The 14,148-nt window shown below is 36.8% G+C and overlaps 1 protein-coding gene and 1 long non-coding RNA gene across 2 annotated transcripts; both read right to left on the minus strand.

Moving 5' to 3' along the window:
- LOC114578542 (pollen-specific leucine-rich repeat extensin-like protein 4) lies at nt 1–428 on the minus strand (the record flags this gene model as incomplete). The annotated part of the gene is given in 1 exon segment (XM_028691787.1): nt 1–428. A coding segment is annotated over 1 exon segment (399 nt), but the record flags the coding sequence as incomplete, so codon positions are not given.
- An 8,613-nt stretch (nt 429–9,041) lies between these two features.
- On the minus strand, nt 9,042–12,332 carry LOC114578543. The gene is made up of 2 exons (XR_003699538.1): nt 12,108–12,332; nt 9,042–9,172 (listed from the first exon to the last, which is right to left on the minus strand). It is a non-coding gene; the product is annotated as an uncharacterized LOC114578543 (long non-coding RNA).
- Between the last annotated feature and the right edge of the window lie 1,816 nt (nt 12,333–14,148).

A 14,148-nucleotide genomic window follows, 5' to 3' on the forward strand; every position in this document is an offset into this window, starting at 1 on the left:
AGGTTGACTTGTGGAAATTTTTTCTGTAGGTGGGCGAGTAGAAGGCTGAGTTGGCGGCAGAGACTCAGTTTCTGGTGGTTCATTATGAGGAGAATCAGGGGGAGGGAGAGGAGGAGAGGGAGGTGGGGAGGGAGGTGGGGTGGTGTCAATTTTCTTTTTTGCGGAAGCCTTATTTTTCTGTGGTGAATGCAATTTTTGTGGTTCATGACCTGAACGGGTATCCAAGTTTTGTATGGCAGTAATGTCGGCCCCGTATTTTTCGGCCTCCTCATTGGTAACATTGTCAAGACAAATAAATATCTGCAAAAACCAAAAAAAATTATTAAAAATCATAGCGCAACCATAGCGCAACCATAGCGCAACCATAGCGCAACCATAGCGCAACCATAGCGCAACCATAGCGCAACCATAGCGCAACCATAGCGCAACCATAGCGCAACCATAGCGCAACCATAGCGCAACCATAGCGCAACCATAGCGCAACCATAGCGCAACCATAGCGCAACCATAGCGCAACCATAGCGTAACCATAGCGCAACTATAGCGCAACCATAGCGTAACCATAGCGCAACCATAGCGCAACCATAGCGCAACCATAGCGCAACCATAGCGCAACCATAGCGACAAGTTCAGTTTTTTTATTTATCATCTTCAACCTAAAATCAATAATGAAAGCTAAGAAACAACAACATTATATTTTCTTTTTTTTTTTACTTTTTCGACAAAAGAAATTTATTAAAAATCGCAAAATCAAAGATCCTAAGACTAATGAACTGAAACCTACGTCTTCTTTCTGCGGCGATAATATTAAAACAGTCAGTTTAGAACTTTCTAACTTACCGAAATGTTGAAACCAGAGGAATTTCCGGCTACGTTAGGTTCCGATTCCGATTCATGCATTACCCCTTGCGATTCATGCATCCTTTCCGATTCATGCATCCTATACGATTCATGCACTCCCTCTTCCATTCCCTCTTCGACCTCCCTCTTCGCTGAGCAGTCCATTTCTTCTCTACAATTTTCTGGCTCATTTTTTCTTCTACAGTAGTCTTTATTTGAGTCTTTCGCGGCTTTCAAAATGAAAAAATAGGGCGGCAAATGCTTAAAAGTTCAAATGAAAAGCGTTATCGGGTCGGGTCGCTAACTCTGAAAAGACATAAAGTGTTAATATTAAATTTAAAAAAATCCTAACAGATGGCGCATTTTTATTGGCGACCGAACGGAGAGATGGCTTCGGTCACCTGACCCAATAATTTGCCAGTCCCGAGGGAGGTTGACATTGACATATACTAGTCGTGTGTCTCGTAATTATTTAAAAATTATAATTTTACAATACAATTTTTTTAAAAAAATTCATAACACATATTTTTAAAGCGCACAAACCTCCAAAAATAGAGGGACAATTGATACATCACCAAAATTTACATGGAGTGACACGAATCTCGAGGCATGTTTGGATTACAAAATTCAAAAAAATTAATTTCATGACCAAGATAATTTTTATTTCAGCAAAGTTATAGCCAAATTGAACATCTTGACGAGACAAATCCATTAGAAAAAATGGTCTAATCTAAGCTTAAATCAAGTGTCTGAAGCACAATTGAAAACTTCTGAAAGTTATTTGAGTGACTAAATGGTCTCCAAACATGTCATACTCACATACTAGTCCAACTTATAGTCAAACATCATTTGGGAATTTAAATGCTACAAAAGAGATATATGATGGAGGGGATGGGGTACTCCAAATTCAATTCATATTTCTCCATATTTATGGGGCATGTTACCCCCAAATCTAAACCCCCTCTCCTTAAATTAAGTGTGGGGTGTAAATGAGTTATTCGAGTCAAGTATATGTCTAATTGAGCTAAGCTTGTTCAGTTCTCACTGAGTTTGAGCTTTAACTAGTTTACTAAGCTTGAGCTTGACCCGTTTGAAAATTTATAGGCTCGAGCTCTACTAGATTATTGAATTCAATTTCTTAGTTTTAATTTTTTAGGCTTGAAATCTCAAAGATTCCAACCCGTGCCGCACCATAGCCAGCAAATTCGTCAAACCACCGTCGTTGGCCCTCCACCGACAAATCATTAAACTTTGGCAAGAACTCGATTGGGGGGGGGGGGGGGGAGGGGGGGGGAGTGGAAAGGGTTTGGGACCCTATGTTAAAAATTAAAAATTTAAGATAGTTATGAGGCTTGAAAAATCTCAAAGATCCACCCGTGTACCATAGCCAGCGAAACCTCAGTGAATTCGTCAAACCACCGTCGTTGGCCCTCCATCTGACAAATCATTAAACTTTGCAAGACCTCAATGGGGGCACCACTGTTGGATGACCTTTCAGTAGCCCTCGTTAGACCTTCGTAGCTTAACCGCAATCATCCAACTGTGGTCCTTCTACTCGATTACGGTCCATCCAACTACTTTTATTCAACTATGATCCATCGAACTGTCATCGTCCAACTACAGTCACTCCGACCTTAATCACCCAACGATGGTCCCTCGAACCCCCATCATTTAACTACAATCACTCCGACTGTTTTTGTCTGACTATAGTTCCCCCGATCACCGTTGCTTGACTATGGACCTCCTGACCAAACAAAACAAGCCTACAATCCATTAATGATAGTTCTCATGCAATTGAGCTCTTACAACTTGAACAATATAATATGTACTTAACCAATACTTTCCATTGGGGAAGGGCATCACTTGTAATCAATGAAAAGAATTGGTGAAATCATTTTAACATGGGCAAGCTCCATGGATTTTCCTTTCTCTAGTTTTTCACATAAAAAAAAATCTAGTATCCTACAATTTTTATACCCCCTCTTTTTGATGTGTGATGGTTGGATTGTCATGCAAAGCTAAAACATGAAATTATATTTTTCTACTATTATGAATGTTTGGGCACACAATAATCATATATATAATTAAATTAGTACAGGTTAAATATTATCAAATAAGGTATTCTTCTTGTTTAGCTTGTAAAATTTATGAATTTATAAAAAAATAATTAAAATCGGCTAATTATAAACTAAAAATGAGCGAAGATGAATAAGGAGCATTTGTTTGCGTTTGCCAAAGCAGCAATTGAATTTAGGAAGGGTTTTCCCAAAAAAATTTAGGAAGGGTAAGATTATAATTTCAGATTGAGAAAGGGCAAAATGGTAATTCGGGATTTAAATAGGTGACCATCCGATTAAATCGGGGGTTTGATCGAGCACTTTCGTCAACAACTGAGAACAGAAGTGGGGACCAGCAAGACACTTGGCGGATAATGGAGCATCAGTTGTGAGCAAAGCCGGGACTTACCACTGACGGCATGCGGCTCACGAGCGCCCCAGATGCTGTGGGTCCCATACAGCCACGTGTCGATCACGTGCTCCGTGTTAAAGCATCGAAGTGCTACGAAACAAATATGAGATATTTTAGAGGGCAAATTTTTGAACTAAGTATAATTAATAATTTTACTATAAGATTAAACATGATGTACAGAGAATTTTAAAATAGATAAAGTCGCTCGTTTGAAAGGCGACTTCGGTGATGTGGCAATTTGAATGAGTTAAAGTAAGTCGCCCGTTAAACGGGCGACATAGACTTAAATAAATCTGCTACTTTCCCTTTCCCGATCTGTTCCTCTCCCACTTCGCCCTCTTCTTTGCTGTTCTCTTCGCCTGAGCTTGTTTGTCGCCGGTTAAACAATGGTATGAATTTTTTTAAGCATTTTATGTTAAGTTAGTTCAATGTATGTAGATTATTCTATATTTTACTTAGAGAAGTAAATATTTATGCATTACAAACTGTTTCTCTAGTTTTTTTTTTGTAAATCTCTTTGTTTGTGGAATATATTTGAAGATTTATTTGCCATAAGTTAAGATTTATGCATTTAGGCTGGGAATATTTGATATATTTTGTAGATCTGTGATTTAGGGTGATTGATTAATTCAAAAAATAATTTTAAATCTTAGAAGAGAATGTAGAACTGTGAATATTTACTGTAGATCTATAATTTTAAAGCTTAACAGAGAATGTAGATCTGTGATATTTGTAGAAGGGACTGATTTTGTAGATCTGTGAATATTTAATCTATTTTGTAGATCTATAATTTTAGTGTTGATTAATTCAAAAGATAAATTTCAAGCTTAGAAGAGAATGTAAAAAATATTATATTGGTTTTGTAAAATTTTAAAATTTATCATTAAAATTTTGAAAATAGATTTTATTGATATTATATTAATTTTTTTGTTTCTAGCATTGAAGAAATTTTGAAGGTTATTAATCTAATTAGTATTCTAATGGATAACTTATAAAATATTTATATATGTAAATGCTAAAATTTAAAAATATTTAATTGTGATTAAAGAATCATTACTATAAAATTATTTTTAATGCTAAGTTTTGTAGCAATAATTAATAGCATAGTTATGTAATAATTTTTTTTTTATCAATTATATTTAAAATTTGATTTTGAAATTGTGTTTGCTGTGATAACTATTGTCTACTTAATTAGAAATAGCAACTTAGCATTTTCTAAATTTAAACGTATATTAAGAATATTTTATTTGTTCATCTTTTTTAGTGGTACGTACAAGTTGAATAATGAGTGGACTGGTGCAACCTTCATGCTCCTGTATGGAGGCGAGTTACAAGTTGATGATAAATTTGCACCAAGTTATTCTGGGGGTAGAAATCGTCCCTTACATGTGCCAAGAAATATAAACTTAGAGTATCTTAAGTTAAGGATACTTAAAGCACTTAAGTATGATCCTAGAAAGTTTTCTGTGAACTTAGTCTGTCGAGTACTTGTGGGAACTGAGTTTGTCGCTTCACATGTTGAAGATGACGATGTTTGTGAAGTTTTATTATGTCATGCTGAAACAGAACTTCTCATCATGTATGTTGATGTCGAAAAAAAAAATGTGAGTGAAGATAACATTAAGCCTCCAAATTCAGAAAAATATGTAACTTCAACACAAGTTGAAAGGGTTGATGTGGTTACTAGTCCTTCAAGGGTAGAAGCAATAGAAGAAGCCCTTCATTAGTGAGTTTCCTATATCATGTTTCACAAATATATTTTCAGGTATTATTGATTAATAAATGATAAATAATATTTTCAATGTAGTGATACTGAGAACCAACGGACACAGGAACCTCCATTAGCGTCTACCCAATCAGTCCCTTCATATCATTACGATTATGAGACTATGAGTAGTGGCTCTAGTGAGCAGTGCTCTGATGATGATGGTGCTGATATGTTACCAGAGGTTAACGATAGAGATGCAATTGATAATAAGGAGATTAGAAATATTATCAAAGATTACTGTTCTAAATCCGTTGGCAGTACGGATACAATGGTGGCAAATAATGACTATGCCGAGACTTGTAGGACAACACAACAATGGGATCAGGAAGTTGACTTTGATCATGATTATGATGCGGTGATAATAGAGGATGAATTCTCGATTCCGAACGACTTAATTGAAGGAATGTGCTTCACAAGAAAGGCTGATATGCAATTTGCGTTACAAGGCTGGGCTATTAAAAATAATGTGCAATATATTGTCATCACATCGAATACAAAGAAATTTACAATTGTTTATACAAAGCATGATTGCCCGGTATCTCCTTGCTTATAGCGACTTCATTCTGCTCAGAATAAACGTTTAGGCGGTATTTGGAAAATCTCATCCATAAAGAACAAGCATACATGTGTGTCTCCAATTCTTGAAAGTGGTCACCGTCAATGCAACTCACAGTTTATAAGTTTCTATATTATACCCACAATTAGAAAGCAGATGGACTTGAAGCCAAGGGGGATAATTGGTCATATAGAATCGAAGTTCAATATTAAAGTGTCATACATGAAGGCTTGGGATGCTCGGAGGAAGGCTATTAAAGTTGTTTTTGGCAGTTGGGAGGAGTCTTACCGTACTCTTAATTTGTTCATGGATGTTGTTGCCTCTGCAATGCCTAGAACGGTACATAGAATTCAAAGCACACAGACAAATAGGTTTCAAAGACTATTCTGGACATTTGGTCCTTCAATTACTGGGTGGAATTATTGTCGGCCAGTTCTTTGTCTTGATGGCACATTCCTACTCGGTAAATATCGGGGGACATTATTAACTGCGATCGGAATGGATGCTAATAATTATCTATATCCACTTGCATTTGCTATAGTTGAGTTAGAGTGTAACGAATCATGGATATGGTTTCTGAGACAAGTAAGTAGCACCCCTAAATTAAAAACAGGCACAATCTCGTATCATATCAGACACGGCAACGTTGGTCTTGTTAAGGTTGAGGGAAAATCTTTCTAATGTGTTCATTCAGCATGTGCTAAGAAACCACTACGTGAGAATTCAAAAAAGCAATATGAACAGATGGGGTTAGGTTATGTAGGTTTTTGGGCAAAAAAGTGTAACGCAACGGTAATAACAGATTGATAAAGGCTTTTAATAGATGTATGGAAGATATTGAAGAGGAATCAAAGGTAGAGCATCCACCAATCTCGAGAGACAGAGATAGCCGTTGTCTTAACAAATGACGGTGGATTTAGATAGGTAAATGACAACTAATGCATCAGCTGAGTCCTTTTAATGGGAGTTCTAAACGAGCTCGAGGATGCCAGAAATTCAACGCCTTGGATTACACGCCATCTACTAAACATTATGCAATGTTATGAGCGGTTGTAGTTCATTACAACTGAAAATAACAAAATAAAACTTTTTTGCTCCAACGTAACATACATCACTAAAAGAGTTAAGGATGAAGGCAGACAATGGCCGAAAGACCAATCCGTCTTAAACTGCATGAATTCAATTGTTGACATGTCCCCTATTCATATCGTGTCGATATACTTGACGGGGAGGTGCAAGAGCAGTTGTGAAAAACCTTTACTATCACTTACCTTGTTACGATGTGGTTTATTGTTAGCAATGTTAAACAAACACATTTTAATTATGTTTCCTACTACAAGAAGAACCAAACTCAAATTAAGTTATGTCATTGAGAAATTTCCATCATTCCCTCAACCAAAGGAAGAATGTAATTTTAAAGGAATTATAATCACAAGGCCTCATATCAAACTAAAGCACCTTCTGGAATACATTAATTCCCAAATACATCGTCATTTAATGTGAAGCATGTGAAGACACTCTGAAAAAAAGAGTGCCTCTTCAGCAACGCAGCTTCCCAACTCTGCTGAAAAATCGCTTCCATGGACAGTCACTGATGTCAAAAAAGAGGAATTGTTATTTAACATTAAGACAAAGAGAGTGTGTTAGCATGTACCTTGGCATAATCATGCAGCCTGATGTGACAAAAAAATAAACTAAAAAATTCACCTGAACTCAACAATGCGTCCAGCAATGTCAATAACTCAATCTAGCGGACTGTGATTCCAACTCATCAAGAAATGAGTGCAATTTTGAATCAAATCAATTTAATCATGCAATCTTGGGCTTTGCCACCAGATAGCCCCTCCACCCCAACTGAGCTACCAGATGACCTATTGCTCTCACTATCGCCAGAAGTTACTTGAATTAGCCACAGGTGATCTGATAACAGGACTGGTACGGAGAAGTTGGATATGCATGAAAAGGCCAAGGTTGGGGGATCCCATAAAAGTTTTGAATTAGTATTCCACCCTTACCTGAATACTTGAGAGGTAACACTCGCGATCTCAGGAACATGAGGCTCTGATCAGATAATAAGCAAAAGGTAATGAAAACCTGTTCTGGGATCAAACCTGGAAACTCCCAATTAGCACTCCCCTGGGACTGTGGTCAAATTGACCTGGACTAGCATAGCATGTGCGGAGATGCTGAAAGATAAGACACACTACATTGCTCCGATATGGATGTTTACTTGCAACCCCATTTGCCATAATACCTGGAACAACGTCCTCGAGGAAACATCAGAAGGCCTCGTATTGTATAGAGCCATGAATTTCATGAAAAAACTGAAATACATAAAGAATCATAACCCAAAAAATGTGCAGAAGCGAAGCATCACAGTGATCCGCAAATACCAAAACTGTGAGGAAACCAAGTTGATGTTGGAGATAGGGCAGTACGGTGCTCCAAAAGGCAGCAGCAGTAGCATAAAGAGTGTACAAGCCAGCTGACTGCAACACAGCGCACTTCCAAAAGATAACCTGAATAGACTATGAAGGATAATTAATCACCCTCAATTGGCTGAATGTTGACATAGTATCTGAACTCCGACCAGATGAACAGAAACGAAATCCACTTTGCAAGCTACTTTGTGATGGGTTTTTGTCTATGTGCCTGACTTCTATGAAGCATCATTGTGATATTTTCAAACTTTTTTATACTCATTTATCGATATGCCTGGTAACTTGTTAACTTCACAAAGAGGAATAATGCTGCTTTCCAATACTTGTTTTCCTAAAACTCCATCTGGTTTGGATGCAGCCCTAACACTGTACAAAGGAAAGAAATGTTGGAGGACACAATGCAGCAAGGTCACGTGTTGTTTTTGTAGTGAAGGATCAGATTTAACCATATACACATATCATTAGAAGTTGACACAGGCCATCAGCATCTTTGTCTGGTTTGTTCCTGAATAGACTCAAGAAAGGGCTGGACCTAGTATAACGGAAATTTAACCGGTCCAGTGACTGGCCAGCCCGATTCCACAACGAACCAGCCCAGACGCTAAAACATGCGAAATTTCTCGGCCTGCGAGGCCGCGCGATGCCTTAGCATGCGGAGCCTAAAGTAAGTTTTTTGGAGATAAGAGGGGAATGAATGTAGGGACTGTTTAGGGATTTCCTTTTGATTTGTATGCATTAAATTGTTGTTTTCCTAGGGTTTGAGTATGTTTAATTTGGCTGAAATTTGAGATATCTTAGATTTAGGTTTTCTTTGGGCTCTTGGCGTTGCCAGAGATTTGGGAGAGATCGATCCTCCTCTCGAATTGAGGATCAATTGTATCTTGCTGTTTTTTATTCATCTACTAGTGAAATACAAGCTTTCCTTTGAGTTTTCTCTCAGATTTTCCCCGGACAAGTGCTGTTTTTCTGCTGTAAACAGCAGATTTTTGCTGTTTTCCTGCTGTGGAAAGCCATTTGGCTGCTGTTGGTTCGCCGATTTTGATTAGGTTGCTGGTGAATACAAGCACTTCCTATCAGAGAAGTCCTGGGAAAATCTTCCTGAAAAATAAGAAAAGCATTGCAATACCAAAAACAGCAATGCCTCAACCATTACTTAGAATACATTAATCAACAGCAGTATACAAACCTCTAGAGTACAAGAATCAAATTTATAGCATACAAGAAAACTAAGTTATGTGAAACCATAAATTCCAACCCCAAAATGAGTACAATAAGAAATTTCATAATATTTTACACAGCACTACTGTGGCATAGATTTTGAAAATATGGTAGAATTGAAGTTTTAAGAGAAACTTAAGATAACTCGCAGTTCGATAAACCCACACACATATCTTATTGAAAGCACAATATTTTAAACGAGCTTCCTAAATTTGAATGCAATGAAGCTGCCACAGAGCAACTCATTAAATCAGCAAATAGTATGAAGTTATTACACAAATGAGCAAATAGACCACGCAAAGTTACAATAACAATATAAAACTCATACTGATGTGAATGTAAATGCAATCTTCTTAAATTTATCCCGACCTAAAATTGCAATCATGATTTCTATAAACAGTTTATCGGGGTTCCTTATGTTCAAGAACCATAAAACTGGGTTTGATCATCTAGGTGCCATTTCAACTATTAGTCACTGTGGCTAGCTATGAACTGCAAATAGAGAACAGATCGTGTTAAAGTTTAACAAATTGCTGCTAAAAGAAATGTTGATGGATGCTTAATAATCTCTTAATTAGTTAGACTTTTATGCTCCACCTCAAAAGCCTGAATGGATACTCCAGAATTAAGTCTCTATGTTTTCATGGAAGAAAAAAGAATATAAAGCAGATAGTTATGCTTTCAAAATGAGTGAGGTGGTTTTATTCATATTGGATTCATGGGGATTTATTGAGGAAAGTAAGGTTGATGACAAAAGAATAAAGGTGAAAAGAAACGAACTTTCAAATTCAAGCTACAACTACCAATATAAAACTCTACTGCTTTGAAGGTAAATGCAAGCTTCTTGAGCTTATTCTAAACCTAAAATGGCAATCATGATTTCTATAAACTGTACATTGGCATTCCTGATGTTGAAAAACTTTAAAACTGGGTTTCATTATCTAGGTGTCTTTCTATTATTAGCCACAGTGGCTAGATATGAACTGCAAATAGATGAAGAGTTGGAGTTAACATACAAAAAAAATGTAGCTAAAAGAAAAGTTGATGGATGCTTAATCATCTCTTAATTAGTTAGGCTTTTATGCTCCACCTCAAAAACCTGAAGGGATACTCCAGAATTGAGTCTCTATGTTTTCATGGAAGAAAAAAGAATATAAAGCAGATAGTTATGATTTCAAAATGAGTGAGGTGGTTTTATTCATATTGGATTCATGGGGAATTATTGAGGAAAGTAAGGTTGATGACAAAAGAATAAATGTGAAAAGAAACGAACTTTCAAATTCAAGCTACAACTACCAATATAAAACTCTACTGCTTTGAAGGTAAATGCAAGCTTCTTGAGCATATTCTAACCTAAAATTGAAATCATGATTTCTATAAACTGTACATTGGCATTCCTGATGTTGAAAAACTTTAAAACTGGGTTTCATCATCTAGTTGTCTTTCTATTATTAGCCACAGTGGCTAGATATGAACTGCAAATAGATGAAGAGTTGGAGTTAACATATAAAAAAAATGTAGCTAAAAGAAAAGTTGATGGATGCTTAATCATCTCTTAATTAGTTAGGCTTTTATGCTCCACCTCAAAAACCTGAAGGGATACTCCAGAGTTAAGTCTCTAGGTTTTCATGGATGAATATAAAGTAGATAGTTATGCCTTCAAAATGAATGAGATAAGTGAATTCATATTGGATTCTTAGAGATTTTTAGAGGAAGGTAAGGGTCATGATAAAGATAAAGAATAAAGGTGAAAAGAAAACAAGTTTCCAATTCAATCTTGGCAGAAGAAGTGGAGGCATAACTACGATTAACAGCTATAATTGCAACAAGTTAGAAGATGAAGAAGATCATCAGAAACGGCTAAGACATTATTAAAAAAAAATACAAGGAGTACCATGATTAAGAATTTAAGAGATACTTCAAGGAAGAAAGCTAAAGATATGCTACGCTGCATAACGGCTAACACCTCATACAACTATTATAGAATGGCTTCACAAAACATTTTAACAACCAAAGTTCTAATTAGTAATAAGCATGGTTCTGTTACCCCGACATCTAAATTAGGACTGATTGGCCAGCAAAGAATCAAAAAGGCACGGTTATCATCCTCTCAATAAACTACAAACAAACAAAGTGCTTTTGAATCCAATCTAAGGTTTTCCCACAACCAAGGACTGTAGAAAAAAATCTAAATAAAATAGGTTGTGGAGGCCTATCCAAAAACATCGGAAAAACATGGGGGGTTAAAATTGACTAAAACGGTAAGGAGGTAAAATTGCCCGACGAATATCTGTTACTCAGAAAAAATGCAGTCCATTGATTGACATTAATTTTAGACGAAATTAACAAGGCCAAACTTAGCAAATTACTGCAGAACAACAAGAAAAAAAAAACATGAACACTTGCATCCTATGCTTAAAAAACAGTCGAGAACTTCGGAAGAGAAAAGGAAGAATATCATCAATTTTCAAACATGTCGTAAATTAATAGCCTCATGCTCCCTGCGCTGTAACATCACCATTTCCCCACAACGAATTACACTCTAATCCACCCAGTCCAAAACCCAAATACACAACAATTAGCACCTTCACTCAAAAAATGCCGTACCAAATAGCATCACAGGCAGTACAACAGAAGCCGAATTCGCTCCGTCAAATAACTGATCGACACCAACCAACCTTGAAACACCAATTCCCCGACACTCCAAACCTCAAGAACCCAAAGGCAATACCAAAACCTAGTCCGCATCATCGAATCCAACAAGAACAAGTCAAGTAAGCATAGTAAAACACAAACAGAGAGAATAAATTCTAACCCGGTTCCACACGACGAAGCAAAACCCTAGCTCCTCAATCCCGTGCACAAACCCACAACCAGCTTGGTCGGTTTTTTTCAAGATTTTCCTGGATTTTGCAATGGAAAGCTATAAAGAAAGAGAAAAGCGAGAGGTCGGAGGAGGAAGTCGTCTTTCTCTCTCGAGGTTTGTTCCTCCTCGATGCCTGAAATGTCGCTTCTAAACCCTCAATAGCCCAGACTTTGTCATTTAATTACTGTGATTTTGTTCTACGCCTGAGATGATCGAAATGACGTAAATGCCCCTTTCCGGCTTTCCTCGTTAGCCGAAATCCGAAGCAAGCAAACTGATCTGAAGTCAGGACCGTGAGCGAACGTTAATTTCGTTAAAGCTGCAAGAAGGCCGAATTGGAGGATTAAGATTTTGTTTGTTTTAGAGTTTTTTTATTTTTTGTCTTTTTCGTTTGGAGACGAGAATTTTTTTTTTCTTTTTTTTGTTATTTTGTTCATCAAATCACGTTCTCAATAACTTCATTTTTTCATTTTTCTGTAATTTTGAGAAATTTTTTATATATGCTTCTTCATTAGAAAACTCCATTTTTCTGAACTAATATTTTTTAAAACTGTCTTTTACAAAAGCAAAAAAAAAAAACAAACGAAGCCACTTTTTTTTAAAAAAAAAAAAAAAAAAAAAAAAAAAACAAACGAAGCCTTAGTGCGAATGTCGAAAATCATCTTGAGATTAATTAGAATGTGTCATATCACTCATTTGCATGGTACCATGGCTTGGTACTGCTCATAACTGCTGACATGGCACATTCTGGTTTATCTCTGTTAAGACGTTCTGCATCTGGACTCCGCAAAGAGTGCGCGGGGCGGTCTCGGCGAGTGCGCGGGCAGGCTTGAGCGCTCGCGGGTGGCCTCGGTGGGTGCTTGGGCGGCCTCGGCAGGCGAGCGGGCGGCGGGCTGCTAATGTTGTCGCGCGGGCAGCCTGTGCAGATGCGGGCAACGCATTTTAAACGGGTTTCCGGGTCAACTCGAACCGGTCCCGTTTTTCAAACGGGTCGAATCCGTGAACCCGAACCCGACCCGTATAAAATATATTTTTTATTTATATAAAAATATAAATATTCATATTATATATATTATTGTTCTGGCTCGATAGAGCGTACTAATTTCTTAAATCCGTTACAATCTTAATTTATGAGAGAAAATGGACCAGCATAAGAGAGCCACCAAACGATCAAATTGCTTGTCACAGTGGACAACCTCCACTCTACCATTCTATTACTTTCAATTTATGAAAATAAATTGGATCGGCACATATAACAATGCTTGAAGACCTGGCCATTATCGTTGCCAGCGGTCTCCAATTCTACCAATTCATTTTTTCCTCATAATTTATGGGAGAAAATTTGGACAGCATAAAAGATTGTGCCTTTTTCCCACCCCTAAAGTGGAATTTTTATTCGGTGTGGACACCGGACGTAGCTCTATGTCCGCAGCGCTCAGAACCAGCCAGTACCGAGCAGTACCAAATTTTGTTACAGAGTGGTACCGTGTTTTAGTACCGAGTGGTACCGTGCATTAGTACCGAGAGTTCAACGGTATAAAGATTTAATTTATATTAAGGGAAAAATTATGTTTGGTACCACTGTATACTAGTCCTATTGATTCAGATGTAAGAAATAAGTTTAAAAAATACATAATTATTTAGTATTGTTTATTAAAATGTACCCAACGGTATCGTGCGGTACCGAGATACACAATATCAAAATAAACAAAACATCACATAAATTAATGTAGTGGTACATATCACATTTTCAGTTTAATTAAAATGTTTACTAATGCACGCCAAATTTTCAATATCACAGCCAATATAATAGATACACAGCGGTGCATAGCAAACTTTATTTAAGAATGTGATGTTATATTATAGGTGGTGTTTTTTCTAATAGTCATCTGCAATGGAGAAAAAAAAAAAAAACATCAACAAAACAAAACATCTTCATCTTCCTCCTAAGTGTACAGAAAAAATTATCAATATACAAATAATCCTTCAA

This window comes from Dendrobium catenatum, unplaced genomic scaffold (assembly GCF_001605985.2).
Source record: "Dendrobium catenatum unplaced genomic scaffold, ASM160598v2 original_scaffold_71536, whole genome shotgun sequence".
NCBI lineage: Eukaryota > Viridiplantae > Streptophyta > Magnoliopsida > Asparagales > Orchidaceae > Dendrobium > Dendrobium catenatum.